A 21261-nucleotide genomic window follows, 5' to 3' on the forward strand; every position below is an offset into this window, starting at 1 on the left:
AATTAATGAATGCTATATTTTAAAAAGTTTTATTATTCACTTTTCATCTCTACAGTAATATTTATTTTTTTATTTTCTATTTGAATTTGATTCTGTCACATTTAAATTTCATCTCTTTCCTAAGCTAGTATCGATACTTGTGTAGAAGGTGAGCCTGCTCAAAAATATTTTATTAATGTTCATCATAAATATTTTAGTGATAAATATTAAGAAGACATATAAATTGGTAGTAGAAATGTCTTAATTGAATTTTGCTAGTTATTTACGCAAAGTCTGTATTTGTAGAATCTTACCAGATCAAAAATATAGACATAAAAAGAAAGAAGAGATCAGCACAGTTATACAAACAAGATGCTTATGATTTACAATAGCATGATTTACAATGATTTACAATATTCACCATTTTTAAATGATTGCAAAGAGTGGGCATACTGTGAGGCAGGGCATTTGGTTTCTTTAGTAAAAATATTCAAAGAATGGACAGCTACCTCAGAAAGTGGACGGTAACAATAAAAAATATAGTCTACTGAGTCTTAAGGGAAAGAATGACAGAAATAAGCAGCATGAGCAAGCTGAGCAGATAGGTAGTTACTCATAGTTACCTGGCTTTATGTAGAAGGTGCAAGTCTATGGAGTTCTTTAAAAAAGATGGACTTCCCATTTTAACTGAAGCATAGGATATAATTAGCAGTATTGAAATAATCTCATTTATGGATAGATGCCTGTTTTTTCTCTAATTTACATGTAATGTACTTAATTTTCACTTAATTTGATATCACAAGTAAAGGTGATAGAATACTCTTCAGTAAAAAAAAACAGAATATTTTTATTGCAAATACAATAGAAAATGGTGTTTAAAAGTTTACAATAGTAATTGTGTAAATTTAATTGAGCATATTTTTAATGCAAAATATCCCCACACCCATCATTTCTTGAAGTGAGAATGCATTATTTACCTTTTTAAAGTTTTAGGTAGTACTATTACAGACATGGTTATTTTGTATTTTAAATAATAGTTCTTGCAAAAAAGATGTTAAACTTTATGAATGCAAATTCATAGTCACGACTCTAGATTTACTTTGCATAAGTACTTATCACTATAAGAAATTAAAATAAAATTGGAAGTAGAAATTTGCTACTTGTTGGATTTTCTGTATTTAGATGACTTTTTCATATATTATGAAGCTTTCAAGAGCATAACTTAAAAAAAGGGACAAAGTATAGTGGTATATAATTTGCTGAGAAATGGCTATTTTTATTTAAAATATCCATTTAATCTCAAATATGCTGGCTGTTTCAAGTCTAATAGCCTATGTCATCTTCCTGTTCATACACCATTTATTTTTACTCTCCTTTAGTGTGTGGAAATTGCCTTATTAATTAAATGCTCCCTTTGTGTTAAAAGGGGCCATTACATTATCCAGAAAACTCCATTTTTCGTCTCTGATCTTTCATTATAAAAGTCAAGTCATAATATTTAGAATGAATAATTATTTAAGACTATATAGGTGAACACAGAAATGTTTCTGCAGTAATAAGATTTAATCATGCATTTGACTATAACTAGCAAAGATACACAATATAATTATTTTAACAGTTTTCACACTTTAACAGTGGAGCAGAACTGTATTAAGATCACTAAGATGAAAGTGTAGATTTAGAATTAAATTATTTTAGAATGTTTGTTGGCAGTGAATTGTTAAATATAGTGAATATATGTTGATAATATGATGGATAGTTAATGTTGTTTGGGTTCTTGATTTCACATATGTTCATATAAGCATAAAGAAAAAGATGTTAATACAACATGTATATTTTACTCTAAACAGAATCTTGGAGAGAAATAGGTTAACAAAGGGCAGTTCAATTCTTTAGAAAAAATATTTCTTTTCCAATAGTCTATGAACTAATTTTTGCCCAATTTTAAGTCTTGATGCAGGTTACAATATTTTTAGATGGTAAGCTTCATATTTCAGGATAGGCTTTTAAGGGAAAGACTATGATTAGAAAATATATAGTACAGTTTTTGGACCTCAAGGAGCAGTTTTTAAATCATCTGAAAAAAACTGTGAATCCATTTTTGGGGAAAACCTAGTAAAGCAGATAGGAAAAAAATTAATGCTGGAAGTGGGAAGGATAACTAAGGATAAGCTAAGGGGTAAGAATAGCTAAGGGGTAAATAGTCTTTTTTTGTTTTGTTTTGTTTCAGGAAACATTACTTTTCTTGTCAGTGAGCTGAGAATGACTGGCACTTTAGAGTTATCAATCAAAAAATATTCAGAAGTAGTATTTACAATGTTTTCAAATAAGTAGAATTAGTGTAGTTGTAAAGTGATTTGCTGTTGGTGATTGGGAATTTTTAAAGTGTTACCAATAGATTTAGTTCATGGTCACACAAAATTAGGTATAATATTTCTAATAGGGGGTTAGGAGAATAAGAATTAAGCAGGTAAATGCTTACTTTTTTAACACTAAATTGCCAGAGTCATTAATGATATCTGTTAAAGATATCTTCACATTAAGTCATGCAGGACAACATTAATTAAATTACTTGTGTACAAGAATGGTAAAATTTATGCCCTGGAGAGGAAGGAAGTGCTTTTTAATTGAAAGTGTCTCCTTTGCAGATGTTTTACTGATGAAAAGTGAAAATTACCTAGATCCTGAAAAAAAAATTAAGTGCTGTCTTTTCTATATAAAGTCCTACTTCTTATTTTTGTTTTATAGTCTTTATATAAGACATTTGCTTCCCTTCGTCCTTTGTTTATATTACTTTTACATGTAATGAAAAGTAGTTGCCCAGACCTGAAGAGTTTGAGGCCAACATTAATAGGTATTACAGCAGATGTGCAGAAAGCTAACTGTTGGTATTTTTAAACCCTATAACCCTTTGGGGCTCTATAAAATATAAAATCGGTCTAGTGATTATGTAGCAAATTTAGCTGGTTGTAATATGTCCTTCAAGTTCGGGGTAATGGTGTCATACAAATAATAGTATCAGGGAACAAGCTTAACCATAAGCACTAGCTAACACTTAACTGCCAAAGTGTGAACTTTTATTTTCTCTGAGACCTAATCTGACAAACTATACTTGATGGAAAATAGAGTTTCCATAAGAGTTTTCTCTGCTGTATGTGGAGATGTATGGCTGAAGGAAAGTACTGAAATAAGAATGAGCTACAGTTACACAGCTGAAAGTCTGACCATCACTTCAACCAACCTTTTTGATAAACTTTATGGGACTTATATTTTGTATAGCCAGTTTTATGGTGACAGTGTGATTCTCTACATCCTGTAGTGAAATGTTCTGCATAAGGAAAATTGCCAAATTAAACAAATGTGCTTTTCTGTAGCTTAAGAACAGAGGTCAAATAAATAAATAAAAAAATATAATAGCCTTCCTTGGAAAGACAATGAAATGGAATGCTATAGAAACCCTTTTGTTTATGAGATTGATTGGGGAGCTGTAAAAGTTCCCTTGTCTCCTAACTCTGCAGGAATTTCCAACTGTTAATTCAGTTTTCCAGATTGTGTCCCAGAAATTGGTACAGTCTATACCGTGGACCTGATAGAGATGAAAGTTTTATGAAATAGACAAAACATATGTATGGTAAGTTGAGAGATAAAAATGCTTTTCACTTAATATGTAATGATACCAAATTTAATACTATTAAAACTATTTTATTTTGCACATTACCAAAAAGTGTTAATGTGAAGTCCACTAGGTGCATTCCCAGATTCACATATACAGAGTTACTGCACTGAAGGTTCTAAAGTTCAATTGGGAAGTCTCACTTCTGTGAGAACAAAATATTTTCAACATGAAAGGAAAAGTAAGAAAATTTGTACTGATACATAATTGTATATATTCATATTTCTGACTTTAAGAATATTTATCTTTCAGCAATTTGACAAACATTAATTTGCTGAACTGATTTTTATGAGGCACAACAATTGAGTGAGCTAAGTTTGCATTCATTCTGGTACTTTGGTTATTATGCTAATGCTGAGCTTTTTACTACTTTCATTGTGACTTGTTATTACTGATTTCCTGATAGAGAGGGCTTAGAGCATAATCAGTTGCAGAAATGCTACTTATTAATGTTTTCGGGGCTTAATTTTATGTAGCATATTTATAAGCTGTGTTGAATATTGTGTTAAACATCTTTTAAGGTGGAATAGAGGTTATTTCAGGTAGTGTAAAACTGCTTGCTTTACAGATCACCAGCAACTGGCTGTTCAGTATTGCTGAGATTCCTCTGTTCTAACTTTAGACATGCATGATATGACTAACCTGAGTCACTCACCTTAAGTTCACTTTACAGTGAATGGAGAGAAACGGGGACTTCTAGGAAGTGATTCGCTGACTTATTTTAGATGTCTGCTTAGGATGAAAAGAACGGTACTCTAACAGTAACTATTTCTTTGTACTGCATATAAAAGGAGTATCAGATGATGTACACTGTCTGCATTTGGTGAGGTGAATCCCACCCATGTTACCAAGGTAGCCAGTAGGTTTTTAGAAGTCAAACTATTATCTGCTAAAAACACATTAAGGTTTGATGGTGGCCATCACCTTAAGCTGTGTATCTATCTGTTCCCCCAAACTGATGATGTACTAATAAGAAATTGAGATGGTTCTTTAGAAACTATTGAAACAAAGTCTTCACAATGTGACATTTATATATTATAGTCTGGCATTATGTGCAGTGATACATGGCTCCACTTCAGAGTTTTCCTGGTTATGCCTAGTCAAAACTCCTGTGCCTTTCACAAGTGGCTGTTGCTTAATATTGGTTAACGTCTACACACATTTCAACAACCTGAAATCTTTAGTAGTTCAAATACAGAAAGAATTACATGCAGACATTCTGATCCAGGAGAATATTACTCTATTCCTGTCCAGTAATTATATCATCTTCCATATTTCTCAAAGACAGTATTTTATGTGAGATTTGTTGCTCCAAGCCATAGGCATTTACAGTGTGAACATCCCTTTTTGGGCTAATTTCCTCAAGCTTCCTTAGGAGACCAGTAGGCTATTTAAGGACCAAAGTTTAGACATTTGCTCAGCATTAAGATGAATTGTGTCCTAAGGGCCTGTTTTTCTCTAATGACCAAGAAGGGAGTGTACACTACTTGTTCTCCTGGCTGTCCACACTGTAGAATCTAGCTAGTCAAATGAATCCCCTCTTTGCTGTTTTTCAGCAGTCTGTTGTCAATTGAGTGTTTCAATCAATGGAAAGCAAAATCTTTTTTTTTTCTTTTTTGTTGTTTTCTTCTACTAATGATTCTATTTTCCTGCCTTTATTACTTGCAGAGTGAGTGACCCAGTCCCACTGCTTCAGTTGTAGGACAGAAAAGCACTGACAAGTAGAAGAATAAGGAGAAAATATTTATGAAAAGCTTCATCATGGCAATGTGCTATAATACTTTCACTGAAATCAGAATGATACAATGGCAGAAATATAAATACAATCCTTCTGTGTTGGCGTAAGAATATGACAGTCGAGGACTGGAAGAATAACAAAAGATACTTGAATAATGTATGCCTTTGAAATACTTGGAGTACTTCTTAAGTGGATTTTGTGGTCATAGTAGCATCCCATGATCAATATTTTATATGAAACACATCCCTCACTGACAAAAAAGCTGTCAGTTTAATCATTTTACATATTTCTATTACCGATATAGTTAATTAAAAATTGTGACCAAGGAGCAACTGTTGCACAGTGCCATAAAAAGAGTTGAAAATGCTAATTTTTAGAAGTCAGCATCTCTTTCTTAAAGATACTAACTATGCAAAATTTTTACTATCGTAAATTCCTAAATTTAGGCGCAAACACTATGCTTTTCAGGATGTTGCAGTGGTAAATATGCTAGGCAAGACAGCTCAGAATCAATGTGAAATGGTAATATTGATTTTGCAGTTCCTGATTGTTTCCATAAGCAGGACTTAATTTTGCTTGATTTTACTTTTTTCTTTATTTTTTTTGTTATAGGCCTCTGTTAAATTAATTAGCAAAGATCTTATTTCATTTTATTTTTCCACACATTCTTTTGTTTATGTAATTTTAGAAATTATAGTTTAATTATTCTACAAATGTCATGGGCTTTGATTAGTTTATTCTACAAGTTTCATGGCTTTTGATTAACTTTATTAACTTTATTAGCTTTTGATTAACTTTATTTTTGTAAAAATACAGGTACATTAATCGATGTATATGGAAGGAGAAAATTGTATATGTGAATGATTGAAAGGGGAGATCAGAAGATGGATGAACAGATGAGGAAATTAAGGGAAAGATTAAAAAACAGGAATATAATTTTAACTGTATCCAGAAATGAATGAAAACAAGGTAGCTACATATGTCATAAAAGCAATCTGCTCAGGTTACTGTCTGGAAAGGTAATTTGGGAAGGAAAAAAACAATGACATTACAGTATTCACGGGAAGAGGTAGGAAAAATTTGAGATCAGGAGACAGGGAAAGAGTCAGACTCAGGGGTGTTGCAAACATTGGAAGGAAGTGGTTTGTTGAATAGAAGAAAGCAATGAAAGATATGCGATGATCTGAGAATGCTGCTTTCCTTCTAGAGAAACCAGTTTTGTTTAATCCATTTAGCAAAAAAATTGACAGAGAACTGTAAGATTGCAGGCTTAAAACCAGTGACAATGGACTGGAAGAATACCAAAAGTCTGTTAAAAGTAGAATTATGTGAAAAATTACTCATCAATCTGCTCACTAAAGCGAAATAGAATAGAAAAAGATACCAGTTTTGACTTAGGAATAAACATTTTACAGTTTGTTTTGACCAAAATAGAAAATAAAGAGATCAATTTGTGTCAACCCTTTTTTCAACACCTGTAATTAAGGCAAAGGAAATAAAAGACTAGCTTCACAGAGATGAAGGAATTGCTAATGCCTGTTACACTCAAGAGTCCTGTCACTGAGTACACAAAAAAGTTCAGGCAGTCTCCCAGGAGATGAGAGCCATGTACAGACATCTCTAATGCCTTAAGGGATTCAAACACACCTTTCTTTCCTTGTAGCCCTGAGTACCAGGCTGTTGGATGACTTGAGGTGCAAGCACTTTTCACCGTTTTCTCTTTAAGCTATATCACTGTCGTGGAAGGAATTCTAAATTATTTCAGCTAGAAGATGAATCCAGGGTAGGGCATATCCCAGGTTACTGTCCTACCCACTTTTTGCCCTCTGTGGTCCATTGAAATCTTAATTCTTTGCTGTGAAGTAGATCTGCATCAGTAGTAGGTCTGTATACCAGCAGAGACTATGGAGTTGTAGTCAGGGCACCTGCTTAAGAGTTTGGAAATGAGAATTTCAATTTCRGTGGACAAATCAGGAAATTGAATGTGAATTGTCTGCTATTAGGCTCTTTTCTAAAAGGGAGCATCTCTCGCTTTCATTAACTACATTTTTATACAGTGACAGCTCCAAGTCTGTGTTCTAAGAAGAGTTCGCTGCTGTAAATACGTGAAGTTTGCTAGCACTGTCCCTGCTAAATCAGGCCTCTAAGACTAACAGAGAGAGTAAAATTTTTTGAATAGTGGATCAAAGCAAAGATCATGGTAAGATCAGTGGGGGATGTGATTTACTGTTAAGTGGTTAGAAACTAATTCTCGCTTCAGGGGCTTCTCCATTTTTGGAGCAAATGTTAGCACAGAAGTGAAATGGATATTAAATAAATAAAAAACATGATTTGAGGTGCATGGAATCTACATCTACACCATTGTGTTTAATACACATGGACGAACTTATTTTTCATTGTATTTGTTTTGAAACCATGTTTTGTTTGAAAACAATATTTTTTGGCTTCCACAAGGTTCCCTGGCAAGGAGTTCTAAGTTTAATTGTGTGAAAAAGTTTTAATTTAATTTAATTGCTATTAATTTAATTGGTACCTTCTAATTCTTATGGTAAAAAAAAATACCACAAGAGGTAAAGAGCATACTGGGACTAAATTAATGAGCAGAACTGGTAGGCTAGCTCTCAGGCTGTGGGGCAGGACAGACATAAGATGACACTGGAAGGTATTTGGCAGTAAAATAATTTACAAAGAGATGCAGTAGATATTCAGTGTCTTTAAACAGATATCTAAAAGCAGACTAAATAAAACACTGTGATATGTATTGTAAAGAACAGTCCTCCAGTGGTGGGTGTAGGAAGTAGATGATTTTATAAGAAGGCATTGCCAATTAAGAGTGATACAGGGATACAGAACCAGCTATGGAAGAAAGAAAAAAGAATTGAAAAAGTACTTTCATTTACAGTGAGGAGGAACTGAGGGTTTGCAAACAAGTGCATTGCTTTAGTGCAGAGTGGCAGCGGTTCAGCACAGATGCACTTACACAAATAACTGCCTGCCTGCAATTGATACCCCTGGTGCAGATAAAACTTTACATTTTCAATATTTTGCTTATCTGCAAAATCTTGACAACTCATTAGTTCACTCCAGCGATCGTAAGTAAGTGACTTACAGTATATCAGTAAGCTAACAGTGAAGCTTCCAAAGACATTGTAGATGCTGCTTGCAGCAGTATTTGGATTAAAATTTCTGAGTGCTGCAGTACCATCAGTGCAGGTTACCGTAAGTAAAAATTGTAAGCATGTTTGTGTATGCAGACCATCGGCATTTTAACCACTTTCTCATATAAATCTGCCCAATATAGTGTTAGTCAACACAATGCTTAAAATTGTAGTGGCCTTTTTGCATTAGGACTTCCGCCTTTGCTAACATAATGGTGTTTGATGGAGGTTAAGAAAAATGCTATACTATGAGAATCTAGAACACACTAGTAACAGATCTTAAAACAGAAGAATAGAAGCAGGAATTACTTCATCCCATCTAGTTCCATGTATCTTGGCTCATTTCTTATGATTGTGGTACAAAGAACAGAAGGGCTACTGGAACTGCTAAAGCAACTTGGATTTTGTAAATGATAAGAGCAAAGAAAGCATATATAAGTTGAATGTATAGAGTTGCTAAAATTTTATCATCCGTTTTAGCTATTTCTTCACTATTTTAAAGTAATATTTCTCAAGTGCCATTTAAAGCTTTGGAGAAGAAGGTCATTGTTCATTTCATATGAATGCAGCAAACATATTTATGAGAATTTTCTTCATATTCATGTTCATATTCTTATAACTTTTCTTATTTTATCTTTTATGGGATTGTTCCTGTTCCTTCTTGACTTGATATTTGGAATACAGTGAGATGTATAAGGCTGTATATCATACTTTTTACATTCACAAAAATAGGGACAGCTGTAGATATGAGGTACCTATTTCTCATAAACATGAATACCTGCTGATTTACTAGTATCATCAGCACTTTCCTCTGTCCAGTATTTTGCCATACGATTATTACTGTTATTGGCCTTGTTGATTTTATATGACTCCTGCTTTGCTTCGTTTTGGTATTTTTTCCTACCATTTTCTCCATATTCTCAATCATCTGCTATACTGGAAATACATAGTTCATTTTTTGGTCTTGCAGTGGACGTGCCCTACATGGACTAAAACAATGCATAGACTCAAAGGGTTACCAAAAAAGGGGTCCAGAAGAAATACTTGCCTGGGCACACAMAAAACCCCCCAACAACCCACAAACAAAACCTAACCCCCTATAAAACCTAACCCCCTACTTCCCTGCTTACATTTCCTTCATGTGTTCCTTTGTAATTAACTACTGTAAAGCATCAGAATGCCATAATGTAGAGAGAGTCTGACTCGCTTCATATTAGTCTGAGTTAACTAACAGACTCTTAAAACTATTGTTGCCTATCAAAACAGAGAGTGCTTTTGTAGCTAATAAAGACAAAGCAAGAGATCAAGGAAAAACTGCACATAATCGCGAGAAAGACATGTTCAAAATAAGTGTTTTGCTTCCTGGTCTGCTGCCAAAAACAAGAAAGACTTTTATTTTGGGGTTACTTTTGGTATTGTTATCCTGCAATGGGAATCCAAGATTAGAAGTAATGGGAGAAAGTAAAAGAGATGATTTAGTAATGTCTTCTGATTTACTGTATTAGTAAATACTTTTTAAATGCCAGGCAATGCTTGAGACAAGCGTTTGTATTTCCCTGTCATTTCTGGAAGGAAAAGACAAAAAAAGCCTAGACAAGTTGTTCTTAAAAGCATGGGTAAGAAGTACATTAATTATCAAAAAAAAAAAAAGCATAGAAACAAACACATTCCATTTCAAATGGTTTAGCACTAGTTCTTCTCTCTTTGTTAGAACATTCCTCTTTCTCCTGCATTTTTCAGAGGATTCATTTTCAGGGTTTTTTTTGCTGTGTGGAAAAGTTATTGGTGAACAGTTGCTCGTTTTATCATGTGCAGAAAGAGGACTAAATCTGGTTATAAAGAAAACTGACTAACAGCAGCTGAGTAAAATAATGATCTCGGGCTTGTTTACTACTGGTGACATCAGGGGCTAACTTTGGGTAATACTGATCTAAAAATAAATACAAATTTGAAAGGTGTGCTATTGAGGTCTGTTCTGTTTGGAGGTCCATAACAGAATGGAAGCATCCATGATGTTGATACTTCTTGTGGTTTATCCTTACTTTTTCGGTCCATTTTTTAATTTTAAATATTTTCATGCTTTCATGCTAGGTACCAGTAAGAAACTGAAAATATAGAAATGAATAGAGGATGATGTGCACAAACAAGAAGGATAAACTTTAGAGGATAAACCTGGACTTAATTTGAAAGGTTATGTGAAGATTTGGTTTGTTTTCTTTTACCTATAGCTAAGTTTACTCATTCAAAATTAAAATGAATCACAGAAGCAGTCAGTATCATCCTAAAGTATAGAAGCATACTTTTTCATTTTCTTCAAGTGAAATTTAGAAATTTCATTGAACTTTGTCATCAAAAGAATGTTAGAATATCAGCTGAATTTTATTTTTTAGCACTGCTGAAAGCTAATTTCATTTATAAGATTCACGTTTCAATACACAGGAGATAAATCCTGATTTTGAGATAACTATGTGGCTTTTAGTTTTGACTTAAAAGTTTTTTTTCATGAAAATTAACTTTTTTTGCTATGGTGAAGAAATAGCTACAACATCTAGGAAAATCACATAAACTTTATGTTACAGAAATGAACAATTTCCTGTAATTAAATCATCCATTTGTATCTGTCTTGCTCTACCAGTTATTTTTGAATGTTTTTTGTGCACTGAGAAATTTCACTTGGAGTTCAGCTGTCCAAATGATGTTGTTAATAACTTTTTCATCATAGCTTATAATATACAAAAAAAATTTTTTTTCACTGTAATTAACACTAGTTTGTCCTGGGCTAGACTGCGGCATCTGTTTGGAAGGTACTTTTCGAGAAATTTGTAACATGTATTGTGGAATACATGAACAATCAGAAGTCTAGAAAACATGGAAACTATGTAAAAAGGCTGAATAAATTAGGTTTGTTTAGCTTAGAGGACAGAAGACTGATAGGTCTGAAATATGCTGCTGCAAGGAAGAAGGGAGTAGTCTGGCAGACAGGACAAGAAATAATGAGTTAAATTTCAAGCAAGGAAGATTTAGATCATCCATTTAAAAAGGTGAAGAAGGATAATGAAATACTGGAAATTCTGAGATGCTTACTCAAGCTAATGCCAACCTCTTCCTAACTCTTTGGGTCCTTCAGAATTCAGCAATAAACTGGAGTTGCCAAGCTTGTGATTCCTAAGACCGAACATAACCCAAAAGTTACCGCCTTCTGTTTTCCCTCATTGGCTGTGTTGATATGCGGGTATGTCTAGTGGAAAGCTGATTTTCCATCAGAGGTAATTTAGTCTGCTAAAAGGGCTCTTTTTTGCACTGCTTTGTCCCCCATTTTCTTTGTTCATTTTTTATAGGAAACTCCTTGTCAATCAAAGCAAAATTCACTTATTCACTTTAAAAGCAGGAACAATAACTTACATGGAAAAAGAAATAAGATTGAAAAAAACAAATCAGTCTGCCCTCGTGCTTGATTTACATTAGAAATATTGATAGTACAGTAATTTAAGTGGTTCATATTGTTTACAGTTATTTTGGAGTTATATACATTGGGAATGTCCCTCTTAAAAAGGCCAGAGAAATTACTATATTTAAACAGTGACAATTATTTAAAAGTTAACATAAAAATGAAGGACGCCTTTAATGGGTACACTTTGGTTTAAATCCTCTTTTATTTTTGGATCATTTATACAGAGAAATTATTTTGTCATGTTATAAAACTTATTAATCTTGTGTTTCTTTTGCTTATAGGGCAGCACAACTATTTATGTGCTGGAAGAAATGACTGTATAGTTGATAAAATTCGTAGGAAGAACTGTCCAGCATGTCGCTTGCGGAAGTGCTGTCAAGCTGGTATGGTCCTGGGAGGTGAGATACTTTTGAAGTCTGATTCAGAAAAATAGTCAGTCAAGAAAACTACCTTCAGTCTATTTAGTTTAAACACTATCAATTTGATATTCTAAAGTAAAAAAACCATAGAAATGTTATTTTTTGAAGAATTACTTGTTTTTAAAAATAATTTTAGATTCTTCTTTGTAATTTTTCTTTAAAATGTCTGGAAATCCTGAGACAAAAATATAGTACTGTAGGACAAAGGGTAGGAATTATGTTTTTGGTGTGTATTTATTAATAATTTTGGATCAGAGAATTTGATTTAGAAAAAAACAAAGAAGCAAGATGAGACTGACACTAAAACCAGGAATCAGTACTATCCTTGTCTCTTTTTTGTTGTTCTCTCCATCATTGTTTTGAGTAGATGTCAGCAAAATTATATCCTTTTATTTCATGAAAGAGGACCAGGTAGCGCTTGCACCAGTACTGCAGACTTTGCATACTAGGTCCTGGGAATTTCCATTTTCCTGTTGTATCTTGCTGGAACAGATTTTGCTTTAGAGAACACTCTGCTTTTTTATGTAACATTAATGAAAGTTGTGCACTATATCATAGAAATCCCACAGGGAACAAGCCAGTGGTATAGGATCAGGTATTCACATGGCAAATTTTGCTGTGTTTATATGCAGGAATGATAGATAATTTTCCTATTTTTTTTCACGTTGATCATGAGAACTTTAGCTATATAAAGTTTTGGCCCAGCACAACTCTTCAAATTGTGTGGCTAAGACTATAAGAAAATGGCTATATGGGGATGATAGAAATAATAAGAAGGAATATGTTTGCAAAGGAAATTAGGAAAAAAAAAGGAAGAGACAAACTACTTTCTTTCAGTATCATTTATTTTAATGCATCAAGCACATATCTCTCTCTGTATATACATATTCTTGTTTGTCCTCGCAGAAAGAACTGGCATTATATACTGTTGCTAATTTCATTATCTTGCTAGTCTGGGTCCATTCATAAATTAAAATGTGTATGTGGTTTTCAGACTGACATTTTAACTTCACAGCTGTGTAGGATTTCAGCCTCTGTTATATTGCATGGCTGTGGTTCTGGAGTATTTTGCACGCATGACCATTGTGTCATTCTTGTATTTTATACTTTTATTGGTGATGTAAATCAGTAGTTGCCAACCAGTGAGCAGCTGCTTCTGGCTCTCTGTTTTTCATCTTCAGTAAGAGACAGTACTGCAGGTCCAGGGAACAGTCAATGTGCTGAGAGAGAAGCAATGCTGCAATGTGGGCTGTGATCTGTGTTGTACTCCCACACCTTCCTAGACACTCAGCACTACCTCTCCTCTAAGTCCTCTTCTCCAGACTGCATCCATCTCTCCCCACAGCACTGGAGACAGACAATGAGRAGAACCATCCGTCTATCTGGTAATACTCTCTCTCTCTCTCCTTGCTACACCTTGTTCTGTCAGTCCTTCCTCTCAGTTAAAAAAAAAAAAAAAAAGGAGCTGACAGGCATGTTGGTGGCATTGGACTGGAAGGAAGAGACATGAAGGAAAGAGAACATGTCCTTTGGATCTTTAGCGCTGTGCTTCCCAGGAGAGAAGTGGTGTTCTAGAGCTGAGGTAGGAATGGAGGGAAGAAACAGTACTTCAAAGGGCAGACTTTTCACCTTGAATCTGAAGCATTTTTTTGCCCAGGTGATAGAACACTCCCCCAGGTTCAGAAGGGGAGAAAGCCAAAGAGACAGTGTGGACTGTGGAAAGTATATGGTAAGAATGGAGACTCAGGAAAGGAAGAGCTGGCAAACATAAAGCCTAGTTTCATAAGGTTTGGGGACAACTGGCGTGAATTAAGTCAGATTTATTCATTAATTCATTCCTGGCTGTGAATTCTGCACAGCCAAGAGTCTGGTGATGATCATGACCTCAATTCACATGTCTTAAAGGTTATGTAATACCAATAATTGAAACTCAAGTGTTTTAACGTCACAGACAGCCCTGTTTCGACATGGAGAGGAGTGTATGATGAATCACTAGCATCATCTACTCCTTCTGCTCCTTTCACATCAATGTTGTTCTGCATGGTAATTCTACATAGAAAAACTTTTGACTTTTTTCTGCATTTTGCATATGTTTCTGGATGCTAGTTTAAAAAAGAATGTTTTCTTTTCCTAGTAATTTTGAACATACAGATTTTGCTCTGGAAGTAGGTGCCTAAAATGGAAAAAAGTTGGACGCTTTTGCTAGCAATATTGATGGGGCGGTATGTGGATATGTTATGTCCTCATACTTGAAACCAAAACCTAAAGAGAAAGTTTCTCTGACTGTTAGTTCTTTACCATCATGCATGGTAAAGAGTATTAACTTCCTGTTTCTCTTTGGATCCCTTTTTTCTCAGCTAATACTAGGAATATGTAAATAATTTCTTGGTATTTAGGTAGTTTTTTGTAGTTAGGTAATTTCTTTGTGTTAGGCAGTTCTATCTAGCCAGTTTGTTATTTCTAGCAGTATCTTCATATTAATCATTCAAAAGTCTCCAAACAGTGCTCTTCCTGTAAGTACATGTGAAATTTCCTCAGGAGATAGGAATTTCTTGCAGAAATTTCAAGTGTGTGAACAAGCATTATTTTTTTGTGAATGGCAGACTGAGACCTATAGTAAAATCAAAATTAGGATGAATATTGAAGTATATCAGCAGTAACTTGTTTTTGGAAACTAAAAACATTTTTAAGAATGAGAAATGTATGTAGTTTAATGAGCAGATTAAAACACTGCACATATTTATAATAATTTGCATTTCTATCTCAGGTACATATCTGGGAAAAAGATTTTCTCTCTGGCATGCATGCATGCTGCCATTGCTCATGCAGATCCAATATAGTTGGATTTCACATTGCATAAAGATTTGCTGTGATCCAGTGAGCAAAATTCTTCTTGGAAGGCAATCATATTCTCTACCAAGGCACAAACTACTACTTCATCTTTTGTAAACAACGTTCCTGTTAGCAGTGGTTTGTATATGGGGATCAGGAGAATCAGCTCAAGAGCAGAATGTTCACCTTCAGAGTTTAAGTAGAGACTCTACTAAGAGAAAAAGATTATTTAACTTTCATGGAAAAGTTTGTGGAATTTTTCCAAAGAGGACCTTTCTGTAGGTCCCAGAAAGCTTACTGACTTTTATCTCTCTAGATGGCTGTGGGATTCTCTGGGCAGAAACCAAGGTGGCAGGGGCTAGGTGCTGTTCTCATCAAGTCCTTCCAATCCTTCCAGTGAAGAAAAAAGGCCAAGATGGCAGAAGATGCATCTGGCAAACCAACGCCTGTCTGCATACCTGGTGTTGGAGATGGCTACAGTGACTGGAGCACTGACATAGATTGGTACAAGCTTTGTAGGCAGGATAGGCAGGGAAGAAGATGGGGGAGTTGCACTTCTGAGCTTTTTGACTGCCTAGACCTTCAGTATGAAACTAGAGACATATATGTTGAAAGTCTCTGGATCACAATCAAACAAGAGAGTAATATTGTTATGTTGTGTTGGAGGGGAGTCAATATTGTTCAAGCATTCCACAAATATACTAGACTGTGTTGATGACAATTTTCACAGAGGAACGTTAGATCAGGCACCCAGGGATAATACTGTTCTTCACCGGCTGCTCACAAACAGGAAACAACTGGTGGAGAATGTGGTCATAGATGGCTGCTTGGGTTACAGCGACCATGAGATGATTGAGCTCAGGATCCACAGGAAGCCTGGGAAGGTAAGCAGCAGAGTTAGGACTCTGGACTTCAGGAGAACAGCCTTCAACTTGTTTAGTGAATTGCTGGGCAGAAGCCCTTGGGAAGCTGCCATGATGGGAAAGGTGCCCAGGATAACTGGTTGATTTTTATAGAAAACTTATCGAGATCGAGAACAGACCATCCCATTGTTTAGGAAGACCACAGCTCAGGACTGCACTTCTTACTAGCTAGACAAATTAATCCATCCCCTTCCAACTCTTCTACATAACAGGCTTTTAGCAAATTTGAATTAATTTTCCACGTAATGATTTCTGGGGGAGCATCAAAGGGTTTAATAAAAGATATATTACTTCTGCTTTCTTCCTTTAGTTTGTATACACCCTCCTAGGGTGTACACAGCTTGTTCTACTACACAAAATGTAAGAGCATAGTGACCTTAAAGTCAGAGCCATAGTGTTCTGTCAAGAATAATAAATCATTGACATATTTCACCTGATTACAGAGTATGGAGAAGGATAGTGAGGATGGTGAGATTTTAGACTCTTAGTAGAAACCCAGCCATTTTAATATGAAATGTCTGGTGTCTATAATGTCTTATTGGCAGTGTGACTCTGTATATATAGCTAAAAGAATGTTAAAATACAGGATTTATATATTAAGGAGAAAATCATAATATATTTGATAATTAGATGAAGTAGATTTTTTATTTTTTATCACTTTCTGTTTTCTAGATACACATAGTACACAAATGCTCTATCACTTGCTATTTATAGTAAATTGTAGGTAAGGGAACTGTGAGTACCAAGAAACCGCTTGAGTGGTTGGCTATCTTGATTAGAACAAATTAATGAAAAGGCTACAAAGAAAGAGCCTGCTATCCAAATGTGCATAGACTGGTTTTAAAGTTATGATGAATATTTGCTAGAGTGGATTAGTATTCTTTATCCACTATATAGCTAAATTGAGACATTTGTTTATCTTAGAGCAAGAAAGTATCTGAATATTTATGCAAGCTACAATTGAAAAGCTAAGCTATCGATAAATCTGTTGTTTTCCCTATGTCCTTAAGAGTTTGCATTAATGTGACATGGTCTCTTTGTGGTAGATGGGAAAGTTTAATGTGAGTTGTTAGTAGTCATCTCTCTAGTACATAGGTAACTAGGGGTGTTGCTTTACCGGTGGCTGTATAGCAACATAATTTGAAATAAACACATAAGCAATATTGCAAACCAGTACACCATTAATTCTGATACATTTAATCATGTGGAAATGTGGGTACTTATGTGGTAAGTGCTCTGTTTCATTTTTTTCTTTACTTGTTCTTTGAACTGTAAAACCATCTGAAACCATTATTTCAGAAAATACCTGAAATCATTATTTATGAGCTATCAAATGTGTTCTCCCTACTTGGCTTTCCTTCATGCCTAAACAATAGTTAGTGGGTAATTTCCAGCATTTTTAGGACTATGAATAGCTTTGTTCTGACAGAAATTGCCCTGGGTATCTAATCACAATATCATATTGAATATTCTTTTTTATTTCTTTGGTTCAGATGTAACATAAGGTGTAAGTTCATGTTTGGTTCTTTACTAAGGAGTCCCTAGTCAGGAATGTTTGTATCCTTACTAATATGTTAATTTTACTGCAGAAAGCAGTAAAATGTGCATAAGGTTGTTGGGGCACGCAGTACGAGGCTAATTAAACACCCAGCTGAGTCAGTGGGTGTGTGACCTCTGACTTCATTGTTACTGAGGGGCCCATCCCACATGTTTATACTATTAGGAAAATGTGTTTATTGAAATTGTGTTTAGTATACTCCCCTTGGATTTTACATAGTGTTCAATTCAACTTCAAGTTTTGAGGCTTTTGAAAATCTTTTTTGCATGTGAAATGCTTAAATGTGGATATTTATGATAGGATAGCACTTTAAAGAATTTAAAAAAGAAAGCTGATTTTAGCATCTTAGATTGCATTCATCTGCTCAACCCTGTCTGGTTCAAAAACGTGAGGACTGATTCTGTTTTCAGTTATGCCAATGAACATTAAGAGTAATTAAATTAAATAACAGAATTAGCTCTGTATAAAATATTTAGAAATAACTCGAGGTATCTTCCCATGTTTGGTGTATTAATCTTGCTTGATACTTTATTACTGATGTACTAATGCATGTTTTTAACAGGTCAGTTTAATTTTCCTAGGTGTGCATGCTAGATCTTCCAAAATGGCAACACTGAATTTCCATAAAATTTGCTATCTCCTATTATATGGCAGCATCTGAGGAAAATGGAATAGACACCTTCCTCAATAAAACCATTTTTATTGAACCTTTTTGTTTTCCTGTGTTTCTTGTGTTTTCCTCATTTCTAAGGAGGAAAGTAATAAATAAGACTGATTTAGCTAGCATCTCTAGATTTCTTCTATAATCAGTTGAGAAACAATCTTTGTATAGGATTGAGAGCACATGCCTACATTTAGGTGTGCCTCTCTACTCCTAGGGAGTGTCCTGGAGCCAGCTGTGTGCACTGGCTGCATTCTGACGGTACAGCACTACTTTAAGGTAAAATAAAAAGAAGGCAGTATGAGATGGAGACATATTTGTGTATCCTTCCTTGTCTAATTCTCAATTCACAAATAAAAGTACCATCTGATTAAAGGTTTCAAAAGATAATTTGATACATATGATATAAGCTGGATTTTAATTCAAGCACATAAAGATACACTGATATCTTCTGTTACCTTTTATCTCATACCTCATACTTTCAGAGTGTTTTTTGCATATTGCCATTTTAAAATGCAGTTTCTCAATGGTTCAGCAATTTCATAGGGGTGGATTTTCTTTTCATTCAGTGAAATTTTGTGCTTCTCTGTCTTTTTCTACTATTGATTAAGTATGCAAAAACTCTTAGGAAAGTAAAAATATCCATGTGATTTCTGAGTTTTCTTGCAGCAGAACCTTCTCCTTCCTCATTGTTTTCTTTAAGGTTGAAACATGTAAGCTTTTTATTCTTCATAGGCAGAATGACTTACTCTTTGTCTGCTGTCACACTGCATCTTCTTTCTTATTGACCCAGTGCCACGTAAATCAGACCATAAATATCAGCAGCTTTGTTGCATTTTTTTATTTGTTCTGACACCCTTTTTTTACTAAGCAAAACAACTTTGGCAGAACTGAGGAACTGAATGATTTCACTAGGGTTTTCATCACCTTTGAGGGTCTATTTAAAGTGAATGTGTTCCATGCAGCCACCTCTACGTGGAATTGTCTTTTTATTGATATGTGTAATGTGGTAATCTTTTCTTGAGGGTTGCTGTCCTCGAACCCCTGAAGGTTCAAGTTCCTTGGTCCTCCAGAATGTTTCCATGAAAGAAATTTGAAGAATTACTACCTAGAGCTTTGTATATTTACATAGCCGTACTTGACATAGTATTTGTACTTATCTAGGGAAGGCAGTTCAGCTATTATTTTTTAATAAGTGTTCTTCAAACCACTGTAGCATGGAAATATGAATTACAATTACTGAAAAAGTGAAATTATTCCCTAGAAAATGAAGAGATCTGTAGTGTTGACATGTGGTTTCACACCATTTGTTGACTTTTTACTCATCACTGCATTATATTTTCTTTCTGGTAAACAAGAAGTGTAACATTACAGATCATCAAAATAGAACTTAGTCATGAGACCAGAATGCTTTTCTGGAACTGGGAGGAAAGGGATTTCTACATGTAGTAATTAATTTACTTGCATTTTTTTCTGAATATTAGAGGAAAAAAATGAAATGGTATCATTAAGTAACATTGAACAGAAACTGAACTGTAGAGCCAGTTGGCTCAGCTGTCAGCATGTTATAGAACAGTGGGAACTGAACCAGAAAACACTTTATTAGGTTACTCTAACCTAGAATTCATGGCAATAATTTTAATGGGTGCATTCATTCATCTCTCAGGGCAGGGAGGAGGATATGAAGGGGGGAAATGAAGAATTTTCCATCATTTTTTAAAAATTACATAAATTGTGAAACAAAAAATAGAAAACTTATGTAGAAGACAGTTCTAGTTTCCGTGTACAGATTAAAAGTGTTATCTAGCATTACTGGAAAAAGTTTATGTTTCTGGTTAATTTTTTTTAACAGGTCAACAATTTTCTTTTTCAGGTCGAAAATTTAAAAAGTTTAACAAAATTAAGGTTGTGAGAACATTAGATGTTGCACTCCAGCAGCCGGCAGCCCTTCAAGATGAAAGCCAATCTCTAACCCAGAGGCTGTCTTTTTCTCCAAATCAAGAAATACAGTTTGTTCCCCCAATGATAAGTGTTTTACGAGGTATTGAGCCAGAAGTTGTCTATGCTGGTTATGACAATACAAAGCCTGAAACACCGAGTTCCTTGCTGACCAGTCTAAATCATCTTTGTGAGAGGCAACTTCTTTGTGTAGTCAAGTGGTCTAAATTGCTACCAGGTAATAGCACTTCTTATATGTAGTGAATTCTAGTTAAGCAAATATGTCATAGGACGAACAGTCAAAAGAGTACAGTGTTTGTCTATTGTCTGCATATTACTTAATTCTTAACAAATTGTAAAAGGATTAAGCTTCCACTTCATCAGATAATTTATGCACCAATAAAATACATTTTAATAGGACAGCCTTCTTAAAGGAAAACCTCTAAATAGTTAGACATTAAAAAAACAACAACAAAAGCCCACAGTATTCCTGTATCTGGCCATTATAGTGGCCTTTCCACTCTACCCCCTCCTACTCTGTTATTCATTCTTTTGGCATGGGAATATTTATATTTCTGAATGTTCTCTGTTCTTATTCCAGTTTAAATGAATTTTAAAAGCAACAGAGAAAAATTACAATAAATAGTACTGGTTAGGACTAAGGACCTCACAAATAGACTATTATCCGAAAGTAACTGAATTTGTGAAGATCCAGGGCTGACTCACAAAAAAAAAGTCATGTTATGCATCTACGTGCTCTGTATGCTCATAGGGACCTAACCCTGTGATCTGTAAAAGCCAATACATTGAGCAGGAAGCCTGGAAATATGGTTTCATGTGACCACAAGTTGAGACCTCACTGCTGCAGGAAGGGGTAGTCCCATTTGCTGCTCCTTCCTAGTGCAGCTTGCTCTTGTCTGACCTCTTAGTT

General features: G+C 34.6%; 1 protein-coding gene across 1 annotated transcript in view; it reads left to right on the forward strand.

Moving 5' to 3' along the window:
• Positions 1 to 21261, forward strand: part of PGR (progesterone receptor) — a 36966-nt gene that overhangs the window by 4242 nt on the left and 11463 nt on the right. The window contains exons 4-5 of the mRNA XM_026073783.1: positions 12281 to 12397; positions 20266 to 20568. Coding sequence (XP_025929568.1) covers positions 12281 to 12397; positions 20266 to 20568 — 420 coding nt within the window. The remainder of the gene's footprint in view (positions 1 to 12280; positions 12398 to 20265; positions 20569 to 21261) is intronic.

Source organism: Apteryx rowi, unplaced genomic scaffold, assembly GCF_003343035.1.
Source record: "Apteryx rowi isolate R43461 unplaced genomic scaffold, aptRow1 scaffold_378, whole genome shotgun sequence".
Classification (NCBI taxonomy): domain Eukaryota; kingdom Metazoa; phylum Chordata; class Aves; order Apterygiformes; family Apterygidae; genus Apteryx; species Apteryx rowi.